Genomic DNA, 15478 nt, shown 5'->3' on the forward strand with positions numbered 1-15478 from the left:
GTTTACACACACATCTCTATGTTCTGTGCCGCCAGGCCTCGATTTCAAGATGGCTGCTATTTGCCTAGATGGCGTTTCCCTTGTGCAATCTACACCCACTTACATTCTAACATAACCATAATGCAGTTTCTAACAACCCTCCCCCCACCTATGATCTTCCCAGACATCTACAACGCACTCTTAGGCCTCTGCCGCATTCTAAACCTCTTGGGGGCTGTAAGAAAGGCATGGTATCAACAGTAAACACAGACACAATAGATGCACGTTTAAAAACAAAAAATTATTTTGTAGTTTACTGTGGTTGGTGAAATTCCTAACTCGCCCTAACTCTAAAATGTGGTTAATCTCGACCATAGAATAAACAACAAATGAGTCCAAGTCAGTCTAGTCAAAATAAAAAGGACTATACTAAGAAAACCTAACCTTGCCCTCCTTCTCAAATAACAAATGTGTAAAGGGAATACAAAAAGAAAAGATTTTGTCTTAAAAGAAATGTCAGAATGGTTTAGGTAACAACTCCCTTCCCCAGGTGCAGAAGCACAGGGTCTCAAGAGTTTCTTAAAAAGGATAGGTGGATGGCACGGTTATATCAAGTCTTGCATACTCCTGCTTGCTGGTACAATTCAACAGTTCAGGCTTGGCCTTCAAGCTCTTGACAGTCTAATCAATTGTTTAGGTGTTGTCCGCCTTACCTCAAATACACAGTTATTCTCTTGGCTTTCGCTTTGCCACTATTCAACAAAGGCTTCCCTCTGCCGGGCTCGAGCCGGTCTTTCACTTTTACTGTCGAAGACTTTCGAAACTGCAAGGATTTTACATAGACCTCTGCATGACCACTTCAACCACCTTTTAAATAATTTGACAATCAACAATCTTCACAACACCAATGCTCCTTGGTACTTGTAGTTTTACTTTTGCCCTCTTCGCAGTTTTCAATGTTCATATAGAAAGCTTTACTCTCAATCAACTCTCGCTCGGGATCACGGTTACTTTCTTGTCTTCGTTTCCCGCTATACATTACTCAGAACACTTCACAGAGACTTTTGAATGTGTGATTCCGCTTCGCAGGACCACTCCATCACTTTGTTTATTTTTCTCAGGATTCAATAATTGTTCTCTTCATTACGTGTTTTATCGGCACACGTGCAACCTTCAACTTGTGTTACACACCTCTTTTGCTTTTAACAAAAACCGGGCTTTTGTTTGCCTTTGATAACTCAGCGGTCGTGTTAATTGGGCTTCTATCTTCAATGCTTTTCCCATAGCAGTCAAGGCTGTTACCAATGCCTCCTCCCAACTCCGTCGTTCACCCGGGAGTTTAGCCGGCCACCTGGAAGCACTTTGAAGGTTTCTCTAGACACCTGCGGGCATGGGATACGCTTCTGCAGCTGAAGGAAACACTCTGGGGAGAAATCGGTGAAGTAATCGTGACAAACGACCGAATGAAGGTGCGGGGCCGCGGACAAAGACGGCGGGCGGGACTTAGACCCAGAGCTGAGGCAGGGGAGGGGCCATGAACAACACTGCTACGAAGAAAAGCAACACACTGTTTGGTGCACTAGAAGCTGGCGGGGACCCCGAGAGGCCAGGACACAGCAAGGAGAAGGAGCGGCTGGGAATCGGTGACTCTGGGAGCAGCTTTGGAGAACGGACACCGTGGGTTGTGATGGATAATGAAGGGCAACCCCGAGCCCATCACATTGTGCGAGGCACACGTAATTGAAAATAAAATGAAGATATTCGCAGTGCAGAAGCGATGCTCCGACAGGAGGCGGAAGCGCCTCTGGAGAGCAAGGGCGGAGGATAACGTGTGGTGCCAGACAGAAAACCCCGGAGCTGGAGCCAGCCATCAGCGACTTCAAAATACACAGAGCAGACTGCCCGTAGCACCGAAACAGATCAGAAGGGAACAGGACCTAAGACGAGCAGGATTGCGCAGAAAGGTACGTGGAGGCGGAACCGCAACCAAAGGCGTGCATATACTCCCAAAACTGTGACTGTACGGTATCTACCGAACAAGGGAGGAGGCGCGCAGGGGCACAGACACTGCCATCAAGGAGATTGCGCAGACCACAGGCACTTCTGGGGATGGCATAATAGCTAGGTCTCTGGTTTCCCAGGGGGAACCCAGAGGGAACGCAGAAAGAGGGGCCAACTGCAGTGTGCCATATAATAGTACGCGGTGTAACGTGGCACAGTGTAACAGCCACCAGTTTTAAACTATCACCAACAAACTGAGCTCCACCTCTCTGCTCGGGGCCTAATTGCGCCGGAGGTGCCTACATTGGGAGACAGACCAGACCAGCAAACAACACCAGGATTGTCCAGGCAGGCGGGTCTGGCCACATGGCAGCACAGGGTGCACTGGCCACAACGCTGAGCGGTAACAGGAGAAACGAGAATAGAGACAATGTACAAAGGCACTACGAATCACGAATCGCTGCCGGAGGACACATCGCGGGCACTGAGGCAACGCTGGTTGAAAAAACCTAGCGAAGATCACAAGGTGAGGGACGAGCTCATTAGGACTCGGTAGTGCAGCAGCGCACCCCTGGGGGAGCCAGACTGGCACCAACTTGACGTGCTGGATCCAGGCACGGGAAGACAGGAGCCCTATCACCTGGAGTGGAACCGGCACAATTAGAGAGTGCTCTTTGCTCTGAGGCTCGGAGGAGGGGCGCATTCAGACTGTCACACCGGGGGGCCTGCTGCACATTCACAGGGGCGAACGCAGGAAAGAACGCAAGAGACTGTGGGCACAGGGCGTGTGGATACATGGCCTATGAGCAGCGGAGTGTGGTGGCCTGACACACTGGGGCCATGCACGGACGCTTGAGGAGAGAGAATACACTGACACAGAGAACAGAGACCAGTGTACGCTGTGCAAAGCCCCACATCGAAAGCACCAGACAGACACTGTAGGTCAGCCCCTATGCCAGCGGATTGCACCATGCCCCAACCAAAGGGAAGATTAAGAACACAATTATGGACTTATTCGGTGGAGGAGTCCCGAGAAACAGCGCAGGACAAAACTGCGGCACAGAAGACAGAGGGGCCCCCGGGACCAGGCAACGGGAATGATCAAGTGCTGGCGGCAACAGTAGCACTAAGGTCTTCCACTGAAACAAAAATAGAGGATGTCAAGGCATACTTGCAGTTAATAAGGCAAGACGCACGCAACCTGACGGAGAGAGTGATGGCTGCAGAGACCACCCTAAAGGAGACTAGTGAAGCCACAAAGGACATTGGGGCGCAACTGAAGGATCTTGAGAGAAGCAATGCTGCACTGGAACTCCGCGCGGAGGACGTGGAATTGTGTGCTCGGCGGAACACCGTCTGGTTGCTGCGGATTCCAGAGGGACTGGAGGGCTCGGACCCCACAGGATACGTGGAGACCCTGCTGCTACAGGAAATTGGAGCTGGAAAACTCTCACAAGGATTTGTGGTGGAAAGGGCTCACTGGTTGCTGCAGAAAAAAACACCACCGGGGTCTCACCCTCGCCCAATGATAGCTAGAATCCTGAACTTCCAAGATAGGGAGGTAATACTGAGATTCTCGCGGGAAGGGGGGGTCCATACAAAGAGACAATTCCAACATTGTCATATATCCGGACTACATGACGGCGGTGCAGAGAGTCAGAAGCTCATTCGTGCCGGTCAAAGCCAGACTGCGACAACTCAACATTCAGTATATGCTTATGTATCCGTCAAGACTGAGGTGATAGATAAGGGCAGGGCGATCTTCCTTGAGACCCCAGCGGCGGCTACAATGTGGATGGGGCACAACAATCTGGACAGAGGAGAGGAAACTGCCAAGTGACCGGAGTGTTACTACATTGGGTCGGTTTTGCTGGTTGGTGAGCTGGGACAGATGGCAGATGGAACCACTGCAACTGACTGCAGCCTGGATGGGGCGACTTTTAGCCACCTGCCTTGGGCTTGAAGGACTACCCCATAAACAAATGGTTGCTGGCCTGTTGATGGCAACCGCAATCTCTCACACACGGGCCTGGATGGGCCACAAAGGTGCAGGGGTGCCTGAGCACTGCAAGTTGGAAACAGCCGCTGGGCACATACATTGTGTTTTGTTTGTTGTTTGGTTGAAGTGTTGTTCTTTGCACAAATGGGTCATGGAGCGGTTAACTACAGGGGCAAATGAGCTGGAAGCAAGCAGGGTGCTGGGGTGCCAGGGGGAGGGGGCCGAGCGGAAAGGCGGGCCAGGGCGAAGGGAGGGGAAGTGTTGTGTAAGCAATGGCGGCGAATATTAAGGTGGTAACATGGAATGTGAGGGGATGGGCACATATTTTCCAGAAATCGTGTGAAATCATTCCTCAACAGGATAAAGGTGGCCATTGCACTACTCCAAGAAACTCACCTCACGGAAGGAGAAATACCAAAGGGGAAGGATCATGGGGGGGACGGGCAGGGATACGGGGTAGTATACTCCAAGTATGCTCGTGGAATATTCACGTGGGTAATTGCTGCCCTGCCATTCCAGGTGATGAGCGGGTACGGGTGGGAGATACTTAATAGTATGAGGACTCATAGAGCAAGTGGAGGTGTGCATAGCCAACTCATACTTCCTAATCATGGAATCCCAGCTCACCTCAGCATGATATGTCCAAAGATGGCACTCCACCAGGATTGTTTTTTCATATGGGGGGGGGGACTTCAATTGTGTTAGAGACCCCAAATTAGACAGGTCGCTTCCACCCCCTGGCAACGCATGTCCGGCGCCATCAGTGCTCAACGCGGCGCTGCAAAATCTAGAGCTGCTGGACATATGTAGGGAAATCCACCCACGGGGACAAATGCTACTCCTATTACTCCTCGCCCCATGGTCTGTACACCAGAATTGATGATATCTTTATTGACAAAACCGTGTTAGCGGAAATAGTAACAGCACAGTACCTGGGCAGGACAATATCGGACCACTAACCGCTCTTACTAGAGTGGAAAATGAAAGGGCAGAGGCCTCCTATACCGCTGTGGCGCATGCCCACAGACGCTCTCTCGGATCAAATCTTTAGGGATGGGCTCAAAACAAAACTTGAGGAATTTGTGGAGCATAATGTGGGGAGTGTGAGGGATTGGAGAACAGTGTGGGAAGCAATGAAAGTGATGGTGAGAGGGGAGATCATTGCCAGGGGTATCGGCAAAACACTTAGGGCGGAACTGGAAAAGCTAGAAGATGGCATTCGCCGGATTGAGCACCAAACACTGGGACACAGGGAGAAAGAGATGGAACTGGCTGAAGCCAGGAGAAGTTGTCAAGAGGCATGGGGTAGGCTAGCTAAATTTGACTATATGGTCAAAAGCACTAGGGCGCACGCTGAAGTGGACAAGCCAAGCAGACTATGTTGTGGCTCTGCAAAAGTGGACACCCAACCACAAATCTTAAAGATGAGGGGGGCACCACATACGATTAATGTGATTAATGATATATTCGCCAATTTCTACTCTCAACTATAGAAACACGACACTTTGGTCCCTGAGGAGGACAGACTAGGCACCCTGGAGGAAATAGGGCTGCCACATCTGGGCACATCACAACACGAGGCGCTAGAACAAGACATCACAGTCGAAGACATAAGGGAGGCGATTAAGTCATTAGCTACTTGTAAATCTCCAGGCAGTGACGGACTCCCTCTGGAGTTATAGAAAACGTACGCCTCGGTGGCGACACCGGTGCTGCCTGAGGTATACAAGGAAGCCTTCGATAAAGGGGTGCTCCCAGCGAGCATGAGAGAAATGCAATTGTTTCTGATACCCAAGCCAGGGAAACCCACAGATGAATGTGACTTCTATAGGCCCCTGGCAATGTTGAATTATGACATGAAAATCATGTCCACCATTTTAGCGGGGCGGCTTAGCCGGGTGATTGGGCGTCTAATACATGGAGACCAAAATGGTTTCATTCCGGGTCGCAGTACAGCCATGAACTTATGCTGTCTACAACACGTCATTGCACAAACCGTGGATTCCCAGGAGCAATACACCATAATCTCGCTGCATGCGATGAAAGCCTTTTATTCAATATATTGGGAATGGCTACTTGCAGTACTGGAGGAGTTTGGGTTTGGTAGGGGATTCATTAAATGGGTAAACATTTTATATACCAAACCGGTAGCAAGGGTCAAATCAGGGAGGCTGGTGTCATCTGCATGGGACATACAAAGGGGCACACGACAGGGGTGTCCGCTGTCTCCCATGTTATACGTGCTAGGGTTGAAGCCCATTGCGATTTACGTCCGCAAGTGATTCCTGGAGGCCGGTATACGGGTGGGTGGGGTGACCCACTTGATTGCACTGTACTGGACAGATACGTGATGGTGTCAGGGATTTGTTTTAGCAGAAAGAAATCCTGTATATTCCCACTGGCCGGCCTGAATAGAGTGGAAAAGGGGGAGTTACTAGAGGTGGGGCTATCTTGGCAACTGGGATCCTTCCGATACTTGGGGGTACACATAAGACACACACCGGAGGAGATGCATGGTTACCCTTGAGTTGCCTGGGAGAGAAGCCTATGTTAGTAACACTGGGACGAAGGGTGTGGCAGAGGGCGCTGTTGCTGCTGAAACTGAAACACCCCATCTCACCCGAGACCCCGATAGCAGTGGACGATTGTAGAAACAGAGAGGAGTTGACGGTAATGAGACGATGGGAAGACAGGGGCATATAAATATGGGGACATTTGTATGGGGAAGGCCTATTCAGGGAGTTCGAGTCGCTTGTGAAACAGGAAGGGCTGCCCCGGGGACAGTTCCTTTGGTATCAAAGGGTGAGGGGCATTGCCAAAGGGAAGAGAGCGGAATTGCCGGAGGAACCGGTGACAAACCCCCTATTGACCCTGATGCATAACCTGGGAGATGGCTGGAGACCAATTTCCAGGATATATGTGCACCTAGTGGACAGGCCCAATCCCCAGAGCGCAGCGCAGAAGGAGAGATGGGAGGCAGACCTAGGGGTAGATATAGTTGAGAAAGAATGGGAACGCATACTGCTACATCCCCGGAAAGTGTCCAGAAACTCTCGCTTTCGACTGATCCAGATTAACGTACCGTACCGCACCTATATGAAGCCGCAAAGGGTGGCTCAATTTAACAGGGATAGGCAATCAAAATGTCCCTGGTGTGGCACAGACGGGGCAGATCTAATGGATATGTTCTGGGGGTGCGTGCATGTGTGGGGACTCTGGGAGAGGATAGAAAGAGCCTGTAGAAGTGCAGGGATTGCAAGGTATGCTTGGAACCCAAAGGAATATTTGCTGGGTGCCTACTCTAGAGATGGTAAGTTCAAACATGTCACGAAATTCATGGACTTGGCATGCCTACTAGCCAAGCGTTGTATTGCAATGGTGTGGAAATCTGCCAAGGGCCCACAATACGTGCGCTAGCATAAGGAATCGGAGCGCATGGTGGAGGTGGAAACGAGGGTATGGGGTACTATGGTGGACAAGTTGGGAACGGACGCCAGTGCCCCCTACGAAGCATGGAAAACACTGGTTTGGGACATGTTCCATCCCTCAGACGACAAACCCCCATGAAAGTTGCCATGTGCACTGTGATATGGCGTTGTTGTGTAACTGTAAGGTTATAGGAAGGTGTGGGGTCCTGGACATGCTACGGAACGTGGGGGCTTCCTTGAACAACTACACCCCTAGGGATAAGATTGAAAGGAATGTATGACCCTTGCTGTGAAGACAATTTTTGTTGGTTGTTAAGGTTTATTGTTTAATTTTAAAAGGCATGAGACAACCCATGTGGGAATGGACACATAAAAGATATTGGAATCTCGAAACTGTGTAACTTTGCAAATGCCAATAAAAATGTTTTAAAATAAAATTGAAGATTTCTCTTTTCCGCTCACTCGTTTTCAGTCGTGGAATGCTTACGGCTTCTCGAAACGGTGGAATTCTCGCCTGGCTCTCTCTCGTTCTCCGCCGCAGTCGATCAGCCCCTTGGCCTTCCAACTTCCATAGCCTGGTTCGCACCAGCCCCAAATAAGCTGTTCCTTCTTGCACCAGCCTCGCTCCGAGTGTGCCTGTGCGTGCCACCTTTTATCCTCACAGGCAGTGTTAACAAGAGGTAGGTGTATGCAATTCGTATTACGTGCCTGACTCTTCCTGATCTCATTAGAGGAACAGAACCATTGCAAATCAGTAGAGGTATCCTCCTGGCCTCATTCCTTATTTTCCTCGGCTCAGTAGTGTTGCCAATGTGAAATGGGGAGGAATTATGGGAGTTATAGTTTTCCATAAAATAAGCAGGGATAGGGGTTAGATGGGTTAAGGAAAAAGGGGGATACCATGTCTCAATCAGGTGCTTCACCCCCTCTCCCGAGGACCCCGTACCCAGGTAATCCTCCTTCGCTTGTCCACCGCCAGGGTCGGTGTCCAAAATCAATGGCCTTTCGCTGGCCATCTGAGTACGGAATCCCCGGGGACTAGGCTGTGAAATACCCTCTGGTTTTTCACAAGCCCTAGAACGATCGTCCCCGCTTCCCAACACTTGGGTCATCTTTCCGCTTCCTTATCTAGAGATATCAGCCCTATGGCCCTACACACATACACGGGGTGGACGGGATATGAGACTGTATGGGAGATGGGTATAGCGTTGTAATACCGTGTTTCCCCTTAGATGATTGTTCTTGTCCCTAGAGGGGGAGTCTTCTCATCCATGAGATCCTCCTGCTGAGTACCACACCGAGGGGGACTATCGGTAGTGGCCTCAAGGGAAAGGCACCCCCACCGGGAGAAGTGACACCTAAGGATTTGTCACACTGCTCTAAGCTTCAACAAAGAAAGGAAATAGAATACTTGCTTCCAGGTGCCAACGAGAACCAACAATTTCTTATGCAATTTAATGGAAAATCTGCACTGGAGCGTTTATTTGCAAACACATCGCTTAAACGTAGATCCTGCACCTCCCCCATGTACAGAACTTTAATTCTGAGGCCTGAAGACCCTTTGTGAAGGGTACATGCCCAAGAGTACAGAGTGGCTTGGCTTCGTATATTTTAAGAGTCCCGGAATAATATTTGGGCAAGAGCACCCTAATTGTCTATTTCTACACAGATTAAGAATACATGTCATATTTTCAGAGATGTTATTTGACTCCTGTACAATTGAGCAAGGTCATTCCTAAATCTTGACCTCTATTCTGGAGAGGTTGTCAAGGCAATAAAAAGTTAGGGCACATATGTTGAATCAACCTAATGATACAAATACACTGGAAGGGCGTCCCAGCCCAGGCAAAATGAATAAGAGAAGTTGAGATCCCTCTGAACCCACTGGTGGTGCTCTTTGGGAGTACTGATGAAGATGCAGGATGTTTTCTAAGGGGGCCTACGAGTACCCTAGTGACACATCTTCCAGTGGGTGCACACCTGTGGACTGCGAAATGTACACATTCAAAACAGCCAGCTTCAATCAGTGTATGGTGGTCCTATATTTGCAAGTCGTATCTATGGGCCATTATTATGAATACATTCTTGAAATATTTAAAATGGGTTCCTTTGGTAGACTTTTTATGGGACAATGGGGCTGCGAATCTGAGACCACAAATGTTGTGAGCTTTCCCCCTGTTGAGTTTGGAGGGAGGGGGATCCTTGTCTCAATTAACAGTATTATATACAGTAGTAATTTACTATCTAACTCACCACCTTTCAATAGTTGCTATTAATTATGCATGTGAGTCGCTGAATGTTTTGCACCTGAAATATGTATCCTGCAAATAATATTGCATATGTCTTGAGGTGTGGTTCACATTAACTGCTTCAATTTTACCAATAAAAATACTGTCAAATAAAATACAAAATATAAACTTGATGTTCAATTCTAACATTTAGAGCTAGAGGTTTAATATAATGCAGGAAATGCCCAATACTGCCACATGCTAACATATGCCCAACTTCGTTTTGGGGAATTTAATTAACAATCTTTATAGAAAATTTACCTTTTTATACTGTGGCTGACTGAGTACTGAAGTAGGATGAAAACGTACTTTCTTCTCTTTCGTACCCGTAAGGAGCACATTTTCCCTGTCAACATGAACCAGGTTTGGGTACATTCCAGCCACAAGAGCAGCTTTCACTACTGCCCAATTTTCGGAGTTAGTGTTGACATCTCGTATGTCACCTCCACCTCTGGCTCTTACAAAACCTGAAACAAAAGTAAAAACATGCACCTCTATGTCACACAATCAGACCATGAATTTGAGGGTGATGCATAAATACCCCCAAAAAGTTTGACAAGCATGTTTGTGAGAAAAGTATGTGCTATTCACAAAAAAGGGTCCCAATCATTTCCATGAGCTAGCAATTTCCAGCAACTGGATTCCTGTCATATCAATATTAAATTTGCAATCCGTCAATGACTACAGATTTCAAAACAGATGAGATGCATTATCTGTATCCCCAGAAGTTTCAAAGGACTGTCCAAAAACGAGGATCCCAAGATCAAACTGAATCACCCCACTGAGGATACTTGGCATCTTGACAAAAACATAAGACCATAATGACTCCAACAAAGGGAATGTAAAGAAAATGTCAAATATATTAACAACATGGACATTTAAATACCTTACATGTGTACCACTTGCTTCATTTGGCTGGTGTGTAATTATACCAAAAGAAATACTTATGATAGTGAAGTACCAGCTGAGTAAGTAGTAATTAAAGGACACAAGCAGACTTTTACTCTCTTCCCAATACAAGCTCCAACATCAACTTTACAAAAGCATGGCTTGAAATCAGTCCACCAACTGTGTCACGAAACCGTGTAGCGTCTACAGCAGGCAGACAAAGCGAATAATAGTTATACCCAGGTTTTTTGGTGATGGTTACAGGTTTTGGCCAAAATATAAAATTAAAGGTAATGTAAGAATCTTTTAGGGACAACAGCAGGATGGCTTCTCCTATACTTTGCAAGTCTCACTGCGGGTTCCCTTTCCAAAAAGGTGATTGGTTGACACTCCCCCACATTCATGGGCTTTCTAAGTGTTGCCAGCACTTCTTTCTTGTCGCATGGTTCGGTAAGCTTTGGTCATATGGCTTTCGTCTTGATACAGCAGGAGGTCCCTTCCAGGGATCTCTGGGCCCAGGTCTCCTACACAGTAGACCTCAACAATGGTAGAAGCTGGGGCTCAGTAAAACTAGCAAAACTACACAGCTTCCACTAGTAACCTGAACTTCTCTACTCCATCTTGCTCAACACCTCCCTATCAAAGAGCCCCAACTCATCTGAAACCTCGTCCTTCGCGATGCTTCTCTAAGTTCTTGTTCATAGAGTGGCTTCTCCTCTCCACTATCTCATCTTTGAGCCCCCTTGATAATACCTCACATGATCATACTTTTAGCCCACCTATGCAAGCCCTTGTCAGGCTTTAGGCTTTCTGCCTCCTTGTTATGTCCTTCTCCGGTTCTTGACACGCCCACTATTCTACCTCCATTCCCTTTTCAGCTTTTCTTGCCGCCTGAGGGCCACAACCACTCTTTCCTTTGAAGTTTCCCCCAACCTCCTCTTTGAAGTCATTTTATTTTTTCTCCACTTGGCTTACTCGCTTATCTCCAAGTTTACTTACCCCTTTCTCTGTGATGTTGCTTCAGGCCTCATAGAAGGTTCTCTCATCCCCCTTACACCTTTTCCTCCCAGTTGCCTCCACACTCCTTTACCCTTCGCTCTTCATTTCTTTTCAACTCCTTCTAAGATCTTCCTCCAACCTTCCTTCCAGTGCTCTCCACCTCATTCCATTCCTCCTCTGGTGACATCTTTATGGCTCCTTTCCACCTCCCATCTGATGTTTCCGCCAACATACTCTCTGCTGTTAGATCCACCTCCTTCCATGCAGCACCTTCCAAGCCTCCCCTCTGATGTACTACCTGTGTCCTTCCACATGGTTGTATACGAATTGTTCAAACTACAATTGTTCGAAATACAATTGACCTTTGCACAATTGACCGAATTGTGAAGGTCAATTGTTACATATATGCGGGGGGGAAACCCGCGCAACCCATATATATATATATATATAAATATATATATATATATATATATATATATATATATATATATATATATATATATATATATATATATATATAGTCAATTGTGCAAAGGTCAATTCGTACCCTTGACTTTCGGTCAATTCGGTCATTCGAACAGTTGTGTTCGAACAATTTGGGTAATACCCTTCCACACACCTTTGAAACTCCTCTCTGACATTCCCACCACCACCCAACTCTTAACTTCTTCAAACCTCCTTTCCAATGTCACTCTGAACATTCCTCGCAATACTCTCTTCCATCTCCTTTTCTCCCTCCAGCCTCCTTTTCTCCCATGTCTTTCCACCTCTTCTCTCTGCCTCTCCTCTTCTACTAGCCATCTCGATCAAGGTTATGTGCCTCCCTTGCCAACTCCTAATGTCCACACTAAAGCTGAAGTGCCTGCAGCATTGAATCCATTCTAACCCTGCTCTCTCTTTGCCGTACTTGTTGAGAGTAATGGCACCTCTGCAGGGTAATTATGACAAGATTGGGACTAGTGTATCTGGTCTCTGAGCTTTGGTGCACCTTCCGGACAATGAGGGCCTATGTAGTGCCAGGGTCCAAGCACACTTGAAATGTGCATGCACTGTCCTGATGCTAATGGACAGACTACCTCCGCATTGTGTCTGACTATGGAAATAATGCAGTAGAACACATCCGTACTGTCAGGGCCAGATTAGAGACATTCCATAACCAACCCAGGAGCCATTAAAATAATGCTGAATATAACTTGGTCTTCCATTAAAGGGGCAGGCTTATCAAGAGCATGCTTTCAAGTAAGTAGTCCTCTGAGATAGAGCTGTGGTCATATGTGGTAGTCCAAGTGATTCACCCCATGTAGCAGCTCTGGGCCCAGCATCATGCCGCGAGTGGTGGCACCCAGCCCCGGTGGCCACCTCACCCAACACCCAAGGGAAAGGTATGGAACAGGACTTTAACAAAGGCGCCTACAATAAGCCAAAATGACCACAATAATCATATGAATTACTTCATAGCATTTATGTTTGAGTTGGTTGATGAATAATTCCATACCTGCAATTGGGAAAATACACTCGACATTAAAATACCCAAGCAATTGCAACTGATTGCCAAAAGATAAATCGCACCAGTCAAGACCTAAATTTACCTGTACCATCTGAAAAAACTTCAGATGAGCAAATTACTTACCTCTATGTAATAATACGCTGGCTAGGGCTGATGGCAGCTGTAGTCCAAAACTACTGCCGAGCCAAACATTGCCGACCCCTTGTCTAACCCAGTTGCCAGTTTCTTTCAGAATGTTTTTCAGCCCTAGGGGGTGCAGCCCGGCTCTGCGTCGGATACACTCGGCTTGCCGAATGTGATGTTGGGAGCAGTATATGGAGAACTACCATGCCCCAAGACATCTGTTCTGCCCTTTTTGTCTAGCACTCAGCCACCTGCAGAACATATGAGATGTAGAAGCTTTCCGCCAAGAGGATAGGAACGTCAATCAGAAAGAACATTAACAAGAGACAAGTAATTTGCTCTTCCTCCCACAGATTCCTCTTCTATGATAGATTCCCAGCCCATACTAGAACATACATCTGGAGGAGCGAGGCGAGTCAGAGGAAACAATCTGAACCGGAAAACTTTGGAGGACTGCCGCGTGTTTATTTATTAGGCTGGTAGTGGAGAGTTTGTTACTGGCATAGATGGCTGAGAAATGTTCAATCAATTTCTCTTCCGGCACTATGTGTTCCAGGGCCTTTTCAGTAGTGGCAAATTGAGCTTTAATCAATTTCCAAATCTGTACTGGATTACGGGAGGAAATTACATTATTCATTTCCTCTGCGTCCTTGAACATCATCTGCATTTTGTGTCCTCTTAGCTAGTCTTTTATATTTCAGTTTCAGCTTCTTTTTATTTCCCCCACTGTCTCTGTTTCTTTTAGGGCCCTAATATCTGAGCAAAACTGTCGTTTTTTCATAACAATTTCACGATCCAGGGCATGCCTATACCTATACAGTGGTTTAAAGCCTTCTGTCTTTATTACGGCAAACTGGTTCAGAAGAGGGACATATGATTCGAGCGACAATTGTGTCGACTCTCCTTTGGTGGTCTGATAAGTCTTAGTGAGGCAATTATTAAGGTTCCTCACTCCCTCTTCTTTCCAGATGTGGCGATTTCCACCATTACTAGCCGACACTCTAGGAGCATATTTGACTTTAGTAATAGGGACCCCAATATGACCCACGAGATTTGCAATATTGTGTGTGTTCGCTATGCAGTGAGAAAATCAAATGCATAGAGATAGCCAAAGGGGTGATGTTAGCTGAAACAAACGTAATCGATAATTGATTGTTGTCGTCCCCTACACCAGGTTGAGTTTGCAGGGATGTCCCCCTTGAAGTTAACATTCAGAAAAATAAATCCCCATTTTCCCATAAAGGCAGCCAGAAGCTTTCCTCTAGCTGTGGATCCTGATCAGCCTTCCACTTGCGCCGGAAAGTGAGTATCCGACTCGGGACAAGTAATATTCAAGTCCCCACAGAGTGTTAGACTTGTGGTTGAGTTATCCCACCAGTATTCATCGAGGATTGAAATAACTGCGTCCACAAAACTATTCACAGATATTGCAGCAGCATTCCAGTACAAGTTTAGCAATACATATGTTCCCAAACCTGATTTTGTCCCACTTTAACTTAACTGCTTGGATAAAGATATTTGTCAAAAGCCAATCCTACAAATTAATTACTAAATGAGTGCACACTATTACCATGAACCCTGAAGCGGGGCGCCCCTTGGTGCCTCTCTGCGCTGGATTTAGCAAAACTGAAAAACTATCCATGACCGGTGGGTCTGTTAACCAGGTCTCTTGGAGGCAGAGAATGTCATTCTGATCAAATAGGTGTCCTCATGCTGAAAGCAAGTGTACAACGCCTCTAGTGTTCCAGGACCCCACTACAATCACTTTTTTAACAGATTTCTGGGGTAGCTAAGGATTAGTTGAGGTTCCCGAGAGTGCTGTAGCAAGCCACGACTAGCTTTCGTTCAATCTTCTGTCCTAACAATCTGGGTCCACTGCAGTCCCAACATTTCTTCTATGGATGTTATCCTGCGAGTATATAATCTTCATTGTGGGTGCTGTAGCCGAGTATAGTGAGCCCCTATGTATATTGTGCATCTCCGTTGGAAAGAAGTGCGGCCTCCTACTCACTTACATCACGTCAAAACTCATGGGGCGCAAATAAGGATCTGTGTCCAGGATTATGTTGCTAACTAACTTTGAGTGAATGTGCAGGAACACTCTATGTAGGTCCTTGTTGTCCACAAGTTCCACTTGATTGAGATCTCTCGAAGCTATTGCTCTCAATTGTGCAATAGTATCAAGTAAGTCCCGCACCCTTTGTCTATTCAGTATTATCTGCTCATTTGACAATGGAAGTTATTCTAAGAGAATACCTATCGATGT

General features: G+C 46.9%; 1 protein-coding gene across 4 annotated transcripts in view; it reads right to left on the bottom strand.

Moving 5' to 3' along the window:
- The window catches only part of YTHDC2 (YTH N6-methyladenosine RNA binding protein C2), a 2707399-nt gene that overhangs the window by 676937 nt on the left and 2014984 nt on the right, over positions 1-15478 (bottom strand). For all 4 annotated transcript variants that reach the window (XM_069625524.1, XM_069625523.1, XM_069625522.1 and 1 more), the window contains exon 23: positions 9957-10162. In XM_069625524.1, coding sequence (XP_069481625.1) covers positions 9957-10162 — 206 coding nt within the window. The remainder of the gene's footprint in view (positions 1-9956; positions 10163-15478) is intronic.

Source organism: Ambystoma mexicanum, chromosome 6p (assembly GCF_040938575.1).
Source record: "Ambystoma mexicanum isolate Mex_15411 chromosome 6p, UKY_AmexF1_1, whole genome shotgun sequence".
In the NCBI taxonomy this organism is placed as follows: Eukaryota; Metazoa; Chordata; class Amphibia; order Caudata; family Ambystomatidae; genus Ambystoma; species Ambystoma mexicanum.